The 20,246-nt window shown below is 38.3% G+C and overlaps 3 protein-coding genes across 3 annotated transcripts; 2 read left to right on the top strand and 1 right to left on the bottom strand.

Moving 5' to 3' along the window:
* Nucleotides 1-2,306: 2,306 nt before the first annotated feature.
* Nucleotides 2,307-4,063, bottom strand: guca1ab.2 (guanylate cyclase activator 1Ab.2). The gene is made up of 4 exons (XM_068593705.1): nt 3,866-4,063; nt 2,939-3,088; nt 2,603-2,693; nt 2,307-2,437 (listed from the first exon to the last, which is right to left on the bottom strand). Exons 1-4 carry the CDS (start codon nt 4,061-4,063, stop codon nt 2,307-2,309), a joined length of 570 nt encoding a protein of 189 aa, XP_068449806.1.
* Nucleotides 4,064-12,790: 8,727 nt separating this feature from the next.
* Nucleotides 12,791-16,355, top strand: LOC137796060 (zyxin-like). Its single transcript, XM_068593704.1, has 4 exons — nt 12,791-12,824; nt 13,982-14,107; nt 15,011-16,005; nt 16,266-16,355. The coding sequence occupies exons 1-4, from the start codon at nt 12,791-12,793 to the stop codon at nt 16,353-16,355; spliced, it is 1,245 nt and encodes a 414-aa protein (XP_068449805.1).
* On the top strand, nt 16,241-17,352 carry LOC137796874 (uncharacterized). Its single transcript, XM_068595090.1, has 2 exons — nt 16,241-17,072; nt 17,173-17,352. The coding sequence occupies exons 1-2, from the start codon at nt 16,399-16,401 to the stop codon at nt 17,267-17,269; spliced, it is 771 nt and encodes a 256-aa protein (XP_068451191.1). The 5' UTR covers nt 16,241-16,398; the 3' UTR covers nt 17,270-17,352.
* The last annotated feature ends 2,894 nt before the right edge of the window (nt 17,353-20,246 follow it).

Here is a 20,246-nt window from a genome sequence, read left to right as displayed (position 1 = left end):
CTTCCCCTCTCCTCTCCTCTCGTCTCCTCTCCTCACCGAAACTCAGGTACGTGCGTGACGTCACACCGGTGTCACACCTTTTTTGAGCAGCTGAGTGGATATGGCTTTTCATGGAGCACGTGGACACTTTCTTTTTCCATAGTAGCCAACCTCAACTCACAATACAAAGAGAGGCAATCTGATCAAGAATATTTATAAAATGTTCATAATCTCCCAGATAAATAAATGCCTTTGTTGGTGAAATCTGAAACACATTTCTTAAGGCTCATCATGGCCATATTTTGTTTCTCGGTGTTTTGTTTTTTTTTACCCTCCACAGATGTGTTTACAATTTACTTCCTCCACAACACATATTTATTTAGAGTGTGAGAAAAAACACATTTTTTTTTATCTTAAAGGTTCACTTTGAGTGACCTACTTGCATATCCATAAAGCAAAACACTGCACACTGGCAGACAGCCGGCAGACAGAGTCTGTGGGAGTTTCCACAGAACATATCAGTTTATTCATTGCGAAGTGGGATGAGACAGCGGACAGTTGATGATAATCTTGTCACTAATAGAAGACAAAACAGCCCAACAATAACAAGCCACTCCCTGAAACTACTCATGGTATCCTTTGAGTGTGTGTGTCTGACATCCAGCTGTAACAAATTTGCCTTTCAGTTTCCTGGTTTCAACATAATATCCATAATAGGCCTGTCGTTACGTGTGTGATGATCATTTGCATTCTGAAATAGATGGCTTTCTGAGCTGCTAGTGGCCGGTGTGTTGGGTTGTTTTGGGTCCAAGTTTCAGCTGGAGATTCCCAAAAGATGAAGGACTCCACCCAACAATGTGTGCATATGTTCTTAACCTGAGAGGTCACCGAATTTTAAAAAAGGCAAACATATCCGACAAAATTAGGAAAATGTAATCAGACTTTGCTTTAATTTTGTTAATCTTGTTGTGAAATACTTGATATTCTTCTCTTTTCAGTCAAATGGAAAAAAGGAAAAACTCCCAGACATTAACGTCATTACCTGTGATGAGGGGTCAAGAGAAGATATTACAAGATGTATATATCACAAAATGTTTAGTAACGAAATCATCAAACAGTTGGAGACGATTGTACTTTTTTCCAGTCATTCTGTCAGCCAAAGACAGTCAGTTAGTACAAGAAGACCTAATAGAAAATTAATGAAAACAAAGAATTAATTCAACTATACCACTGTATGAATATTGGAGATGCTTATTGCTTGACACTTTACAAAAACATTTATTTGGTCACACAAATGTGCTTTCTGTACCATCTGTTCCATTTGTTCACATACCAGAATTAAGCATTGTTATACTCCTTTGTTTTCCTTAAATATAAATTATCCAGCCAACAAACCTGAGAGCAGCATAACCTTATCTAACATGAAACTTCATTTTAAAGCTAATCTGAAAAACGGAAATCTAATGCCACAGCTAAATGTTTCAGAGCTTGCCAGTGTTGTGAAAAAGCTGCTGGTTGTTTTCGTTAAGTTATCAATTTGTAGGACAACTTAAGGGAAACCATTGTAAATACACACAATTTGAAATAATCTAAATGGAAATAGACTCAGATAAGAGGCTGAAAGAAGAAAAGCAAATTATTTTTGATAAATGTACTTTTATGTCAATTCTAATATATATATATATATATATATATATATATATATATATATATATATATATATATATATATATATATATATATATGTGTGTGTGTGTGTGTTTATGTTAATCTTTCACAGGGTAGTCGTGATGGTGGTGGTCTAATCCATTAAAAGTATGAAACTGCTCAACAAAAACACATACATCACTGTAATGCCTCAGATAAGGAAAATCTCAGGTTTCTCTACTTTGCAGTTTTTACATTATAACATACATTATAATTAAGGAAGTTATCAGGTATATTGATTTCCATAAACTTCTGAAGTTCAATATGTATTTAATGTGCATGTGATGGCTAAAATAAATTGGCACTTATTGAAATTTGGACAGGAACAATGCAGTGTTTCATTTCAGCTGCAGTCCAACACAGGATGCACATGAGCACTGATTGTTAAAGTGTCCTTTCTTTTTCATGAATACAACTTTAATTTTTGGGGTTTGATTGAAAGTCTTTGCTGGCTCGTGAATATGTGAGGAAAAATCAAAACGGTACAACCGTGCTGCCCTTTGCCCCACAGATTGGTCCACATCCCTTGGTCCTGATGATTTGTGGGCCCTGAACTCACCTCTTCAGCGGTGGCGCAGTTAAACACAAAACATGGATCAGGGCCCATCTAGTTGGAAGTATTAGATGTTGGTCCTCATCTCTCCTTGAATTTTTTGAACAATGTGTGTGAGGTCCAAACTCTCTGTTAGTGTCGTCAGCAGCAAGCTGTCATTCTGAACCCCCTCCATGAACTCTTCAAAGGAAAGCTCCCCTGGAAAAAACAAACACGCACTCTGAACTTACGTCCTCTCTGCTGGTCATAAAAGAGATTCATATTTAGTCAATAATTTGACAGGGTTGTGGATATTCGGCTTTTTCCCCCCATCCACACCGAGCTGCCCAACTCCTGACTAAATATTTTGCCCTTGGGCCTTACCATCTCCATTGATGTCAATCTTGTCAAACACCATGTTGGCAAAGTCCTCCGATGATATCTCACTAGGAATCCCATTGATTGCACGAATGGACTAGACATGACACAAAGAAAGTAGATCATGTTAAATACTGAGACATGTATTGTTGCCAACATGTCTTCTACCAGTAGATGTCATCTAAGTGACAGCTATTGCTCTCTGCACCTTGCATCACTGCAGTTTGTTTCATGCTCCTCTAAGCCGGGGTGGGATCTCTGTGCCATATCTCTGTCTGACCCGAGACGTCTAAGCAGGTGTTTTCAGGACTGTCTAACTTTAACATGAAGGCTCATGCCCACCTTAATTATCTGAAGCAGCTCCTCACGGTCGATGTAGCCACTCCTGTCTACATCATACAGTTTAAAGTACCAGCGGAGCTTCTGCTGCACTCCTCCCTTTAGCACCAGGCTCAGAGCAGCTACATACTCCATAAAATCAATGCAGCCATCCTACAGAAGAAAAGGACATGATGAACATTGTCATGAGCAGAGCAGTGTGGCACTCAATGTATAATCCTGCCACATTCAAGTCTGTGCACGTGACCATCAAATTGTGGAATTAAGGCCTTTTGCCCACACATTCTGCGGCGTATTTCAATGAAATGCACATTGATCTACACCTCCATGAAAAAAGGGTTGCACCCGTTCTGTTTTCAGGTTAGTTGAGTAAGCAGCGTCAATGGGATACGTCCCTTATAGACTTAGTCTCTCTCAGTCTGGTTTTTATTAGCATAAACAATCTTGTGAAAACAATGGCAGGCACTGAGGGAAAACAGTCACTGTCAAGAAATGTAGATGAACATGAACCAGTTTCTTTGCTCTTACAATTTGAAAATAGGGAATGAACAGACATGAAATAGATGTATAGGTGGAAATAAAGTACATGTAAACAAATAACAATCTTTGTGTGTTCTCTTATGAGGATGACGAGGATCATTTTTAATCCTTATTGTTTGGTAGTAGCAGCAGATAACCAAGGTAATAGATATATTATGTTTAGGATCTGGATAATTATTCAATAATAGCAGTGTTATCAAATAAATAAATAAATGTAATGAGCACTAAATTAAACTTCTGTCTTTTTGTGTAAAGGGTGCATTTTAAAAACATTTCATCATCACTCGTATTCAGTAAGGATAAAAAGTACGTAAACATACTTAAGGATTTAGCTTTACTTAACATTAAAATGCATATATTACCCTGCCAGAAGATTATAAATCAGCTTACATCATTCATATCAAACGTTGTAAACATGGTCTTAACGTAGGCGTTGGATGTGTCCGACAGGTTCCTCAGACCAAAGAACTGCTTGAACTCATAAAAGGTGAGAAGTCCAGATGGGCACTCGGTCATAAATTTTCTGTACCACTGATGACTCTCACAAGCTTGTAGTTCCTCCACAGCCAACCCAGTGCTGTTTCCCATGTCGGTTTATAAATAAATGTAAAAGAAATCCTGTAAAATCCATATAACCGGAAAGTATCGCGTCCACCGAACATCCATGCATGGTCAGTTTGCAGATTAGAAACAAGCAGCAGGCTGCAGTGTGTGCGTGTGTGTGTGTGTGTGTGTGTGTGTGTGTGTGTGTGTGTGTGTGTGTGTGCGCGAGCGCATGTGTGAGCCAATCATCCTTTTGTTGTAATCCACTTTGTTAGCCAGCAAAGACTTAACTTAACAATAGACCTCAGAGTAGAAATACTTCCTAGTGTACCAATGACACCAGCTGTCCAAAAAATGTTGTTAACCCTGCTCATTAAGTTTCTATGGAGGCATTATTTTGCTTGATGAACTCTGCAAATTGTATGGATTCATCATCTATACACTATATTACTTACTATGTGTTCACCCAAAGAAAAAGGTTTTCCATATTTTGTTAGACGTATCTCCTTTTATGTAGGATAGATTACTTTCCTTGTAAAATATTATGAAATAAATAAGTAGGACTTATTGTACGTCGACCTGCTTGGTTGTGCTTTTTGATGTCAAAGTGTTGTCATTGTCTCGCAGGTGAAATGGAAGCAAGCAACGTGGTCTAATGCTTTTTACAAGGTCTGAGAGTGAAGAAATTGGTCAGTCCACTCAACAATGTGAATGTGTTGCACCTCTGTAACTCCACACATGGACATGACCTCTACTGCACAGCGAGCCGGTCATTGACACATAGCAGAAAAAATTAAGTAAACTCTGAGGTACGTATAGGTAAGTAAACTAGGAAACCAACCATAAAATGTAGCATTACATTTTTTTTAAATACACACACATACAGTCTGCTTTGGACATTAAGTTATGAAAGCTCTTTGTGACAAACAATAGTTTAAACATATTTAGCTATATTCATAAACCTTCTTTCCTTAAGACTTCTCACAGGGATCTCTTGGCTTACCCTATGGTTTCATTGGATTGACGGCACTGCTTTTGGCCCTCTTACTCCTCCATCTGCTCTTGTTTACAGATAGTTTGTTTGAGTGGCCCAGGATGTCAACAAACTGTAAACAACCCTGGCTACTGAAATAATTTGATTTTATGGTCCTCAGAAAATAGAGCCAAAGATTTTGTTCAAGCGAGATGTTACAGCATGATAAAGGTTCTGGTCACTTAATTTATAAAAATCATACTTAAGAATATGTAGCATTTGCCTCGATTTGAATATATCGGCTTCTTCCATTCAATAGAGGTTAATGATATTTTGCTTTACTGCTTTATTGTGTGCTTCATAGAGATAAGCGAGTTAGCCACAAAAATGTTAATCTGTCGTCCCTGGACAGATGTTACTCAGTGCTACAGAAATGACTCCTAAAACCCAGAAATCATTTTGTATTTTGTATTCTTTTCTTTCGGTTCCTCTCAAAGTCAGTTTTTTATGGGTTTTGGGATTAGATGCCTATGATAAAGTCTGTGGTAGACACAAATGTAGAATAACGCTTTGTTCAACAATACAAAATATGTCAGTAGAAACTCCTCATGAATATGGAAGCTTTTCAGTGTCTTAACAAGATGCTATTGAACGTTATCACGTTATAGTCAACCTTCCCAGCCTCGTTGGGTTTTCTTGCACTCAAGCAACCGTGGTGTAGTTTGTTTACAGCCTAATGGTAGCTTTTAACTTATGTTATCTAAATTGTTAAGACTATCTTGGTGAACGAGGAGTTTCTTTGCCACAGAGTTTATTTTTTTTTAGCAATAATCAAAATAACAATGGACAAATCCTATTGCTTTTAGTAGGGGGAATCAGTGTGATGCTAACTTCTGGGGTTGGCCTACAGAAATACATCAAAAACACTCATAAGAAATAAACATGCAGAGCAAATGAAATACCAATGTTGTTAAATATAATGTAATGCAACACCACTTTAACCACACGTGACCTCCCTCCATGCTCCTGTTGTGACGGAGTGGGTTTAAATTACATTAAATCTAGAAAATCCTGAGATTCTCGGTTGTAGGTTCTAGCTTCACTGAGCAATCACAGTGCATGCTAATAATCACACGGCCCTGTGACAAATCACAACATCCATTATGCTAGCAGATATTAACGCTAGCTAGCTGGCTGTTAGCATGTTGTTTAACTAACTACTCTAGCATTGAGAAACAAAATTTAATTGGATGAGCTATACTTAACAAGCTATCCGGCAAGCCGTGCTGCTGAGCTGAGCTGAGGAGCAGACAAGACAGGAGTTTGTGCAATAAGAAGATAAGCTAATAGGCAAAAACAATACATGTAGTGTAATTGTGAAAAACAATGAAATTATAAAATAGCTATAACTTTGTGATTCTGTTCAGGCCAGCAGAGAAGGCCTAGCAGGCCCTGACGGCCCACCACTGACGTAGGCTCACTGACCTCACTGTGAACAGTTTTTATTTGGAAGAAATACTGCTGACACAAATGAAAGCTGGCTTTAGATAGGAATCTGTAAAGATGAGACACTTTGTAACTGCTGTCACCTTAACTGCTCACATTCTTCCACTTAATGAAATTGCTTCTGAAATCATCTTCAGTTTTGTTTCCATAAACCTCTCGTTATGCTGGAATGCAAAATTTTCATGGTATTTCACCCTTCACTTCTTTTTATGTCTGCTGACTTTGGATTTCTAACACAGGTCAAGGGCTGTGTGGTTTATGGATAAACTAACGTGGAAACAAAGGCCAGCAGGTGTTGATCAATACAACATTTGTTGTATAGTGGTGCATGTATTAGTCTGGCACCAGGACACAGTGATGTTTCTATAAAACACAACATATTATTTGTATCAACCGTGTTTATATGCAATAAGAACCATCATTGAATAAGTGTAAGGTGTCAAAAACATAATCAATTGAATGCCTGAATAATTAAATTATAAATGGCCCAAAGAGCTCATAATGTGCATTTCACAATATCCTTGGTTGAGTTGAACTTTACAATATGTTCAGCACTGGGAAGCAGCTAAAGCGCCAACGGCTCTTGCCAACACATTCTTCACATTTCAGCCAACATCCGTCAGCGCGGTGAATTCTCGCTGACGACAGAGCGACCGGATGGACCGGTCTGCTTGTCTCCAGGGCAACTGAAGGTGAAACAGACAGACGTGAAAGAAATGATGGACTGACTTTCTAGCCAAGTGATAATTTTACAACCCACTATTATGTAATTAAAGCACAAGGTCAAAACTGCTCCTACTTAAACTTGCTTCACTAATTTTTGAGTATTAAGTTAATAACACTAATATTAAATGTAAGTGTCTTTTTACATTTGCCGTAAATCTGAAGAAGGAAAGAGATTGATTGTCCTTACTGGATTATTATAATACTAGTAAGATTTACGGATCTGTACAAACCATAATCTATCATAAAAACCAACAGTGGAAGAAGTATTGATCCTCTACTTTACTTTATCTAGGCTATGTGTATCAGAAACATATACTTATTGATTGATTTCAAGGTATTTGTTTTGTTTGTTTAAGTTAGTTGAGTTAAAAGTAATTTCTGTATACCACGTCTGGTCTCCCATCCATGTTGCAGCCTGGTTGTAAGAATATATATTTTTTATGTATTGAATGTCCATGTATGATATAATACACAAGTGTACAGACATAAGTAACTGAAGCTGTAAAATAGAAGTAGAAAGTCAAATGTACAGTATATTCCCTCTGAAGTGTAGTGCAGTTGAAGCAGAAAATGTAAATGCTCATGTGAGAAGACTTCCAGGCAGTACTAATATAGTATAATTAAATGTACATCGTTACTGTGTGCTGCTGGTAATATCTTGGTGTAACAAAGCTCTTAATTTTCCGTCGGTGGGCACTGCAGTAGACTCGCTGTCATGCGTCAGCTCAGTCTGAGCTTTGGTTGAGTCTTGATCCTCTTTAACATCAGTTATCCCGCTTATGTCACAGGCTTGAGCACCCTGAAGTGAATAACTCCACAGGGTTCAGGCAATACCTATAGCAATATCATTTACGTATAATGAAGAAGCAAAAAGGAGTTTCATGACAGAAGCTTGCAGTTTCAATCATAATTAATAAATAACTGAGCAAACACCTAAAGATATAACTAACATAGTGGTAATGGTAAGGCGTCTGACACACTCTATAAAACATAATCAGTCACAGGAAGAACAAAAAGGACACACTAAAACGTTACTTAAGTAAACATAAGTTTACTTAATCAATCAATAATCAATCAATAATTTGTACTTTAAGTATCAAAAATACTAATTCTGCAGAGTGGGCCCTGTCAGTGTTAAGTTAAAATATAATAATTATTATTATTGTCATTATTATTATTGTTGTTGTTGTTATTTTCATTATTATTAGTGATGCGTTTTATGAAGCAATACTTAATGTGAGTTATGTAATGTTTTAGCAGAGAAGCTTTCATTTTGGGCAGTATAATTAATAATAATGCATCATGTATCATAAGATCATTACAGATTTTGTTATTCAAATCTTGATAATCAGACTACAGCTGTAAGTTTAAAAAATATACAATGTTTTCCTTTAATAAGGTGGAGTATAGAAGTATAAACAGCTTATGATGGAAATACTCAAGTAAAGTTTTTTGTACTTTAGTAGCTACTTTTCACCTTTCTCTTTGTACAATACTGGCTTTGAAAAACGTTATAGAAGTAAAAGTAAATTAGAATAAAGTTTACACTATGTACTTGACCATAATGATTATGACACATAAAAGAAACATAGACACATGAAAAGCAGAATAGCCATTTTATTTCCCATCAACATTTTACTTCTCATACGACATAAAAAAAAACATTTGGCTCTTCTTTATGTGCTGCAATGTCAAAACTGTGTTCCTTCTCAATCATGTTTATTATAATCATCTTAATCAAATTGCCCCCTGTCTCTACCAAATGACGCACTGTGACATACCACCGAGCTTTAGAGGCTCACTCTGCGCGCAGGTGAGATATATGCTGGAATGAGAAAAGGAGAGTCACGGCCTCACCTGTTGGGAGTGTACAAAGACCGTAGGCGCGGTGAAAAAAGAGTGGGCGGGGTTAACTCCAGTTTTTTCTGTACGGCCCAAATAGTTTGCACCAAATCATCGGAGTCAGATTTACCTGCTGCGCTGCGGGGCACCTGTCGCCAAACTAGCACCTGCGCTTTACCTCGGATTTACCTGTTGATTCACAATGCGTCAGTAATCCTGCCGCCCAGTTGTATCCACACGCCAACTAATCAATAATCATGAAGAGGGGGACGTTGCATTTTCTGGGTCGAAAGAATCAGTCTCTTTTCGACACCAATACCAAATTCAAGGACATGGGTGAGTAGCCAACACTGCGCACGGGCCCATTGGTTCTAACAGATCACGCATCCACTTTTTACGACTCACTAAAGAATAACACGACCTTTGTACTGACTGTTGACATGGACACAAGTGTTAAAGTCCCGATGCTCCCATGTGTAAACTTAATGCGCTGCCTGTTGATCCTAAAGGAAAGCTCAACTGCGTTGTAGTATGGTAATGACACGTCCTGATGCTCATGTCGCTGCGGATGCCATCAATGTGATTCATCCGGAAAACCTGTTCTTAAATGTTCGAATCCCTTCTTCTTGGTATAGCTGCGACCTTGCACGTCTGGCTTCTCACTGACTTGTCCTCTGCCAATTATGTTCACTTACTGTTATTTAGTGTCGCCTCAACATTGCGCTGAGGAAACAAGGGATTGTGTGTGAATGTCTCTCCAACCAAGGAAACTGGAAGAACTGAATATAGTCAATATCCAATACTCTGTAAATGGAGTTGTGTCTAAAACGGCTGCATACAGTGTGTTTGTTCAACTGTTTAGACATTGTCTGAGAGTAGTTTATGTAAGTATGAGTCAGCTTTAATTTCAGGAAAAAACAAAATTATATCTAATGGTGATTGTGGTCTCACCTATAATTAGTGTCAGTGACAGATCACTTTTTCTTTTAAATACCTTGAGGGACTGGAAACTTTTTTTTTGTACTTTAAGAACATATGACAGCATATATACATATCATTACAAATGAGTCTTCTCCATTTGCTGAGGAAGACCATAGGATGTGGTTGAAAGCTCTAAAAAAAATAGTATGTGGACTTTGAGTTCATTGTTTATTGCCAAACAATAAAAGCAAAGTGTGAAATGATTTTCCGATTATATTGCTTAGCGTTCAAGACCAGGAAAAGACATCTTACACCATCATATTAGGGCAACACCAGACAATATCCACTCTCACATGTTGAGATCAGTTTACAGAAAAACTAACCAGGCGTCTGCGGACACAAGAGGGATTGCTGTATGCAAAGCTGCAACTTGAGAGGGAATATTTGTCTATTTAAATGAGGCAGGTGCACAATGAGAAAACTAATAAGTTGGACTGGTTCAACACCCCAGACAATTCTTTCTCTAATTGTTTGTACTGAGTTGATCCCGCAGTTGTATTTGGATTGTAACATGATGGTTATACTAAACGCGTAAAGAAAAAACACTTTGTGTTCCTTCCTTGTTTAAATGTGAAGCCCTTTGGCCTCTCTGCAATATAAGGTGTTGTCATTGATGGCTGACAGTACATGCAAACTAAGTACCTCTCAATGCCAAGTTCCTTTCATCTGTCACTCGTTGGACAAGCTCGATGACTGACACTGGAAAGAACAGCAAAGGAATGTGTTGACATTTTCTTTTTCCAACCGACCTCTGTTTAGCAGAGGGGCGTCTTGTTGTTTCACATTTAGAGTTTGATACTTTAAGTGATTGTGTCTTTGTCATTCAACACATCTTTACCTTTTACCTGATGGGGCTTTGAACTGAACGCAAAGACCAACAGACAACTTTCTCACCATTTCCACAAAACACTGATCCATTTACAGAAATAGCTCTTCGCCACTTTTCATTGTGCCCTGCTGATTGCACTACAAACATGACGCGTTAATGTCAAGCCGACATTTGATGAAAGTTTTTTTGGAGAGAGTAAAATTAAAAACAACTCAAATTGATTTCACCTAACTTTATCCGATAAAACGTTCAAATCCTGAGATCAATTTGCAAAGTGTTGCAAGCAACAGATGGACTCTTGATGGACAATTAAGTCAGTTACCTGCATAATTAAACTTTCACTGCAACACAACGCTGTTTAAACAAAAGATTGCATTCATCTGTTCCGCTTCCTGTCACTATCAACAACAAAACTGCCTTTAACAGCAGAGGGGATCTCAGAATAGATCGTTAAGTTCAGTGACAACAACTAAGAGGCCACTTGGTTTGTCATTACCTGCAAAAGGACCAGAACGTACTCATCTTCACAAGAGAAAAGAACAATAGACACATATACACGGTGCAGTTTTGGATGGTGAATTGTACTGGAGGCTTTCTGAATTGTGTATGTGTGTGTGTGTGTGTGTGTGTGTGTGTGTGTGTGTGTGTGTGTGTGTGTGTGTGAAATATATACAAATCTTTTGCTTTCTCAGACAATGTGGAGCTGGTGCTGGAGTCATCAGCGATCCCCGAGTCAGGAACTGCCAGTGTGCGGGCCAGACCCACCGTCAATCATCACGCTGTGAGTATTTTAGTAAAACTTCATGTTGCATGGCCTGAACATAGTCTCATGTTTCACTCAGTTTCAGACATTAGAATAACATTAAATATGTGTCACTCTGAGTGGTCCTTTTATTGCAATTGAAGGATTACTTTATCTTGTACTCTATATCTGCAGAGCTGCGCAGATGCAAATTACCTGATAAAGAACAGTTTAGTGCTTGACTGTGTTCGAATTTGGGTCATCCTGAACAAGCACAGGGACAGGACAAGTGAATCAACACTTGTTAATCAATCATTTGTAATTTTGTCAGATGACGCCAGTTGAATTTCTGTCCATTTGTGTTTGTTTGGTGAGCGTCACTTTTAGTTCAATAACTATAATATATCCTCATGCGGGAGTGAGACCTCTGATATTGTTCTTAAATCATATGCTGTAGCCTTTGAAAGATGGCATTCCTCCCAACGTGATATAGTCACAAAATGTTATCCACAATAGAGATGGTCTCTACATGCAGGTGCATTACATATACTGTATATTTGTACTGTAAAACAAAAGCTAAATCTGCAGATGGATTTTCAAAAATCAAGATTCGATTTACAGTTCAGGGGAATTCTAAAACTGGAAACTTGAAGTTAAGAAATTACAGCAAAAGTCAATGATTCATACATTTCCTACATTTTATAAAACAACCACATTTGATTTTGGTGTATTGATGATGTAACATCAGAGGTGGAAAGTAATTAAGTACTTTAACTTAAGGACTGAGTTTGTACTCGCATAATTTCATTTTTAATCTACTATACTTTTACTTCACCACATTTGAGAGAAAAGTACTTCCTTTTGTACGGCACTAAATATATCTGACAGCTACAATTACTAGTTGTTTTTCAGATTTATAGACATATGATATTATTTTACAATACATTGTTAAAGATTAAACAAGTGGCTTCTAAACTGTTTGGCTTGTGGCCCCTTATAAACATATTTAGGGTCACTCATATACAAACTAACACTCTACCACTCACTTCTACTTATGATTAAGTATTTTTACATTGTGGCATTGATACTTTTACCTGGTAAAAGATCCCATGGCCATTAGGCCTCCAATTATGTCATCATGGCGCAGATATAAATAAAGAGCTCCTCGCTGCTATGATTCACACCCCTCAGAGTTTGGGAGTGTTCGGTGAGTGCGTCTGTGGCATGTGTTGGCTGTGGCACACCTAGACGCACATGGGCAGGACAGCTGGAACTGCTGTGACAGATGAAAGTGAGTCATAGTGCAGGGAACAAACAGAGGAAATCAAACTGGATCAGACGCCATCTTTACTGACACGCCCTCGACCTGTCGTGTAGTGTTCATACTTTTCCAAGAGGATTATTACAGAAGAGAGAGAAGTGTGTCATAAGGCAGACCTCCAATGTATTTAAATTTGGAAGACAAGCATTTAAAGGGCTATAAAGCAGTTTACCAGCAACTTTTAAATCCTAAATTATTACCAGCCTTATTAATAATACATTTAAAGCGAAACTGGTGTGCGTTTGTTGCTTTACAGCAGTAAAAATAAGTTTTGTGTTGCTGGAATGATTGCTTTTTTTACTTGCCCTTTCGAAGGGCATATAATCTGTGAAATCCCATGGACTTGTATTGTGTCAACATAGTCTGTGTTTATTTTGGGTGACCATGACGAGAACAGACGATCATATTCACACACGCACATACAAGCCTACAAATTTCTAAGTGACAGCCTGCAATTTTCTCGGCCAGGCCCACTTTCACAGGAGGACAATGTGATGAATAAAAGGTGTATCTTACAGTATGAATCACAGAGTGTGCCTCATGAGTGAAGCATGCAGAAAATAAAAATGATCCTTTTGAAATCTCCGTCTCCGTTTTATGTCAAACCTAAGACATGTCTAAAAAATGCACTTATTTGGAAACAGACTTTATGAATGTATACATGTTGTAACATAATAGTATTTTCTGTCGGAGCACATTTTTTTATGTTCACTATAAATCATTATATGAGAGATTTTTTAAATATAGCTTTCTATAAATATTTAACTTGTAATAATTTGCTATTTCAGCTACACATTAGGATCTTCATAATACTCAGCCCTGAGAGCTACTAAAGTGAGATGTATTGTTTTTTGTTGATGCCAATGATGTAGAACATATTGGACACAGGCTCATTTGTTTCAAGGCACAGTGAGCTCTGCAGCAGTTGAGAACTGGTTTGTTCACTCCAGGAGTGAATACTTACTAGTGCCTCTTAACAGGATGTAGACTTCATGTTTTGTATTCTGCTGTTCTTGAACCCTGCTCGTTTTTTTGTGTCTCAGATGAGGAGATTTTGATGTTTTTTTTGTTTTTACAGTTCTTATCAGACAGCTTTCAAGGGATTAACGTCCCGACACCCAAAGTCCCTCTCCTCCCCCCTATCAACGGTGAAAAGATCAATGGTTCAGGTGAGCGTCTACCTATCGCAAATATGTACTTTAAGTTTAACTTGGGAAACACTAGAATTTCATTATTTACACTCTGAAGGTCCCAGATCTTTTGCAGTGTTTTTACTCTGACTCACTTGATGGATCACAGCAATCAAAATGTCTCTGTAAAGGGTTGGAAGGTAAATGTTTGTTCAGGTTGTTGCTCAATAACCCTCCTGAATGTGTCTAAACTGCCATACCAGACGGCAAATATATTTACAGAATGGGAGTGTTAGCATTAACAAAGTGTGGGTAATTCAAATGTAACTAATTTAACTATATCACTTGTTGATCTGACTTTAAACTAATTTCTTTCAGCTTGGGTTGGGTTTTAATTTCATGTGATAGTTTATCGTCTTTTGTTGAAATCATATTGTGATGAAAAATATATCAAGATATTGTGATATCTTGATAAATTAAGATTCAATGAGGAAATACTAACGTATTCCTTGATTGTAACAGAATATTTTGTTCATAACGTCCAGACTGGATCTCAACAGGAAACATTGTTGATTCTTTATGATCTACAGTTATTTGTACTTTGATATGATAAGGGGGTTAGCAAAGCTCTGATTTTTCCTGCTAACCACCAGGTCTTAATCTTGTTTTTCAGAATCAGTTATTGCTTGTAATTATTTTTGTTTCATTATCAACATTAAATAAATCTGGACGAGGATCACTTGAGCGTTTCACACAGTTGGGTGCCTACTTAGCCTGTCAGTGTTTTTTGTCACTTAGTCGCTATTTAACATTTCTCACATACTTGTGAATGCTTTTACAAATACTTGAAATATGATAAATATTGTAATTACTCCTGCTTCACAGTGTACAACAGTGCCAAACACTTTTCTCAGTTATTCTCTCTTCTCTTTCTTCCCTTAGTTGGTGGAGATCACTTGTTCAATGGCTCTCGTATCTCTGTGCCTGACCTCGGAGAGGAAGGAATATTTGTTCCTCCTCCTCCCGCTATGGCTCCTCCACCCCCTCCAGGGATGCCTTTTATCCCTCCACCAGACTTCATGGGTGACCTGAACAGTCTAAATGTGGCATCCCTTCACTCTCTATCCATGCCCGATTCCTCCACGACGTCACTGGGACCTTCCATTGAGGGGGAAGACTTAACCTTTATAAAACCGCCAGCAATGGCTCCGCCAAAACCTCCACCAAAGCCTCCATCTACTGGCTCCAGTGGCTCTTTATCTTCCGTCCCAATTTCCAGTCCAACGCCAACCAAAGTACCTGAGCGTCCGACATTTTCCCCACCCCTGCCTCCTTCTGAAAGGCAACACAAAAACCCACCTCCAAAACCCATTAGACTTTCCTCTATATCCAACTTTGACTCCCCACCAGGGAGTCCTGCCCCACCTCCTCCCGTGCAGACAACCACCCTGTCCACTTTCAATCCCCAAAACACAGCAAAGCTTTACTATGTTCCTCAGACCTCAATCCTGAGTGGGTATGAAGAGAAAGACACAAGGCGCAAGCAGATGTTACTCTTGGAAGATTCTGCGTCCGTTAACTCTGTCCCAGTTCTTGTCCAGGTGGATGGGAAAGGCCCTAAAGTGTCTACGCCGTATAAACCGGCTCCCAAAGTTGTAGAGAAGCTCAAGGAGAACTTACAAATGACCCAACCTTCTCAATCGCCGCCTCCTGAGCAAAAAAAGGAAGCTAAAAAAGAAATAATTTCAGTACCGCCCAAAACAGAAATAATTACAGCACTGCCCAAAACCGAAATAGTTTCAGTTCAGCCCAAAAAAGACTTAGTTTTAGTACAGCCCAAAGAAGACAAACCCCTCCAGACTCTACAACAGACGTCACTACAGCTGCTGAAACTAAATGGTACTCGGGTGAATTCAGAGACCATCAAGGACACAAATGTAAGTTCTCCAAGTCGAAGTCGCAATTTCAGTCCGCTAATAGATCATAAACTACGCAACCTGAAGAGTAGTGAAACCCACGGGGCACGAGATGGACCTGCAGCGTCCCCGCTGGCTCTTTTATTGGCAGCTAAAGAAAGAGACAAACATAAATCAAGTCACCCTCTGTCACGCGAAAACAGCGGTAAGATGATTGAACAGCCGAGTGCAAGCATTCAGCCGAGTGACACTCGTCTCAATTCATTTATTGTCACGCCAAGGTCCAGCTCATCCTCTTCTCTAACATCTCTGGAAAGGATACAAGAGAGCCTAAAGTCTGTCAGTCCTGTGGTCGATACGCCAACAATTAGGGATCCAGTAAAATCCACCAGTCCTGCTCTAGTCAATGACTTGATGCCATCCATCAGTTCAGCTTTCAAAAGGACGCCTGCATCCCCAAGTACGACCAACCTGGTTGAGCAGAAGCTAAAGGCAATGCAAAGCCCCTCAAATGATCAACCCACACAGTCTGAGGAGTTAATGATGCCATTACTCCCTCCACCGCCAGAGTTTGATGATTTTGACGGTTCTGACGACACTATGGAGCCGCCTCCTTCGGTCCCTCCACCTGACCCTCCCATAAAAAAGGCATCAACACTAAATGAGATCCCTCTCCCTCCATCTCATGTTCCACCTCCTCCCCCAAAAATCAAACCCCCAGCAGCTCCAAAACTCCCACCTCCTGACTTCGATGTCAAACCAAAGCTTCAACCCATGACGAAACCCAAGTTGGCCCCTGCTCAGCTGCCATCCACTCTTTCACCCAGCCAGGCCACGCTCCTGAGCATCCTTCAGAAGAAGATGTCAGAAATGGACCACAAAATGGCCCCAGCAAACGAGGCAGAGTCCACTTCTGATGACTGGGGCGCCCCACTGTCCGATGAGGACAATAAAGTCCCTGTTGTCCACAGAGCTGCACCACAGAGCCAGAAATTCCCCAACAAAGCAGTAACACTGAACATGCAGGAGCTGGAAAATAAAGTGGCCAAAAAATATCAGGAAACCTCTTCAGTGAACGTTCCCACCAGGTAAGAGTGCTTAAATATAAAACCTTGACTTTTCTAAGACAAAAGAAATCAGTATGTCTTCAGAATCAACACATAATCATGAATGTTTTGTTTTTTTCAGCAACGGAACGCAGTCAAAACATCAGTATGGCATGACCTTTACTGTTCGGCCTGGAACCAAGCAGCCCATTACTCTTGTCCGTAAAGGGGATCCGTAGAGAGACGCGTAAATGAGACAGGTGTTCTTCTGTTTAGCACACATTGCATGGGGGCGGAAAAGCACTTAGAACAAATGATACTCACACGTATGTTAAGAATGTCGCATAGCAATGTTCAGCTGAGTTCTGAATGTATTTCTCAATCTTTGGAGAACACACTGTCCAATTGTGTTTTCTGTTTTGTATGATATTTTATTTTAAGTGTCTGGTGAACCATTTTTTGTAATTTTGGCTGCTGCTGCTTTTTATTCAGTACATAGGTTCATGTTGCATATGTTGCCTTTTTAACCAAAACTTGCTATCAGTCTTCATGCCACATAGGTTATATTCATGAGAAAAATAATATTTAAAGTTATTTATCGCTGGTAAGTGTATGGTGAGTGAAAATTAATCTACAATACTCTCGGACAAATTCGTGACAAAGGCTTTGACAGATATGTGTGTGTGTGTGTGTGTGTGTATGTATATATATATATATATATATATATATATATATATATATATATATATATATATATATATATATATATATATGTGTATATATATATATATATGTGTATATATATATATATGTGTATATATATATATATATGTGTGTATATATATAGATATATATGTGTATATATATATAGATATATATATATATATGTGTGTATATGTGTGTGTGTGTGTGTGTGTGTGTGTGTGTGTGTGTGTGTGTGTGTGTGTGTGTATGTGTATGTATGTGGTTCATGCTGCAGTTACATGTCCCATAACTGAAATGATCTTCCACTGTTACATAAACATGTAGGTCCACTGTAACAAAGCTAACAGTTAATTCAGACAAGTGAGTTTATATCTCAGTAGCATTGTTTCTTATATTTATTAATCTTGGAAATGCTTTGCCATCTGTAAAATAGTTATTCTCTTGCAATGTATCTACATTCATGCTGTACATATCAGTTTATATAAGATGACAAAAGTACCCAGATATTGTAAGCTGTAGTTTATGTACCTTAAGTTTGTACAATCAAAATATGTTGGTTGTAAAGTCAAGACCATCACGTTGTCCAACAACTAATTTGAGAAAATAAATCAAATCCATAATTGTATGTTTTAATAAAGGTCCTGGAGTTTTTTAGTTCACAGAATTCACAAAAAATAAATCACAAAATTGCAAATGACATGGTGCTTTTGGATGTGCATATGAGAAATAACTGGAATGACAGTTACATCGTGGCACATATTAGATATTAAATCAGCAATAAACTTTTCTCTCTCTGTCTTGGGCTATTCAAATTATTCCAAGTGCCACATACGTTGCAGGTCTCAGTTTTAAATCCTTTGAGAAATTGATCTAATTTAGTAAGTCATGAAACCTACACAGCAGCCTTGTTCGAGCTGACCTGTGCCATGCACATCTACATGGCCATGTGATTTTACTGTATCAACTTCAATCAACTTCAAAGTAAGCTTCAATTACATAATTATATTCATATTGTCACAATTTCCAATATTCAAACGGCTATAATAGCAGATCCTTACATTTGTAAAGTAAAATTACAATGCAGGCTTGTTAAGGCTGACCTCTCCCATGCACATATGCATGACCATGGTATTTTACTGTACAGTTTTGCAAAAAATTGATTTCAAAGTCACCTTAAATGACATAATTATATTCATATCGTCACAATTTCCAATATTAAAACGGCTATAAAAACAGATCCTTACATTTTTAAAGTAAATTACAATGCAGGCTTTCTCAGACTGATCGGTACTGCTTCGCTCATTCGGAGAGCAGTCTTGGAGATGCAATTTGCCTGTCGCCTTGTCCTTCTGACTCTGCTCCTTCTTCGAAGATTAGATGTGCTTGATTAAATGATTTTATACTCCAAGGTTGTCGAGTGAATTTTTCTAACATACTTGGTCCTTTCGAGCCGGACTCAATACCTCCTACTTCCTCCAGAGTTTCTTTTCTGAAACCGTGCACTTGGATTCCAGAGGCCTGTTTCACAAAGCTGGATTTCGGTTTAGCGAGGTAACTTCTGGATTAATTCTGGGTTTTCCGTCTCATGAAGCTGATTCACTTCTTAGCGGGGTACGTTGCCCCAGTAATTTACGCTGAACGCCTAACCTGCTCCGGAGTGTCCGAGATTTACGGTTCAGCGGTACACTCGGTGTTGTCACAGATTAGGATTGCCTTAGAGCCAATGAGGTTCCTCCTCTCTTCAAACACTAATACAAACATTGAGATTCAAGTGTTCACTTTTCTAGTTTTTTCAAGCATTGTTTTTTTTCAGGATTTTTCTTTTTTTTCCTTCAACAAACTTGAAAAAAAAAAAGCAGAGTGTTTTTGACATCGACGAGTGCACAGCACTAAATTACGGACTAAATTATCTCAACAGAAACCAGGCATATGAAATTCAAAAAAGGTCAAGGTCGATATCTGACGAACAACTTTCCCGATCACATTCTAAAATATGGATGTGCATTTCTTAAGTCTGGGGAGGAACGTTACTTGCTGGCGTTAATGACATGGGAGAAGTTACTGGCATATATTTAGATAAATTCCAAGAGGGAGAGGTTCGTCATTTGATGAATAACTATATATATATATATATATATATATATATATATATATATATATATATATATATATATATACATATATACATATATATACACACACACACACACACACATACTGTATATTTCTTCTGTTGGACTGGCCGTGAGATATTGGTTGTGTGGCGTGTGTTTTCTGATATACTCTGACAGATTGTTTTTAAGGTCTATCAAGAACTGTTTACTTCATCCTTTTGTAGACAAGGCGAAACGCACTTTAAAAAAATGTGTCATGCAAGCAAACGTTTTAGAACTACTGATATATAGTAAACCTCAGAGACACAATGTATAGAGTTGAAATCCTGCCCCATTCAGAAAAAAAAATGTGAAAATATAATTCTTCTCATTCCTAATACTTTCAAAATTCCTTCAA

This window comes from Clinocottus analis, unplaced genomic scaffold (assembly GCF_023055335.1).
Source record: "Clinocottus analis isolate CAN_PGR_092001 unplaced genomic scaffold, fCliAna1.0.p SCAF_3, whole genome shotgun sequence".
Lineage (NCBI taxonomy): Eukaryota > Metazoa > Chordata > Actinopteri > Perciformes > Cottidae > Clinocottus > Clinocottus analis.
Note: the sequence above shows the minus strand (reverse complement) of the source record. Positions and strands in the feature narration are given on the sequence as shown.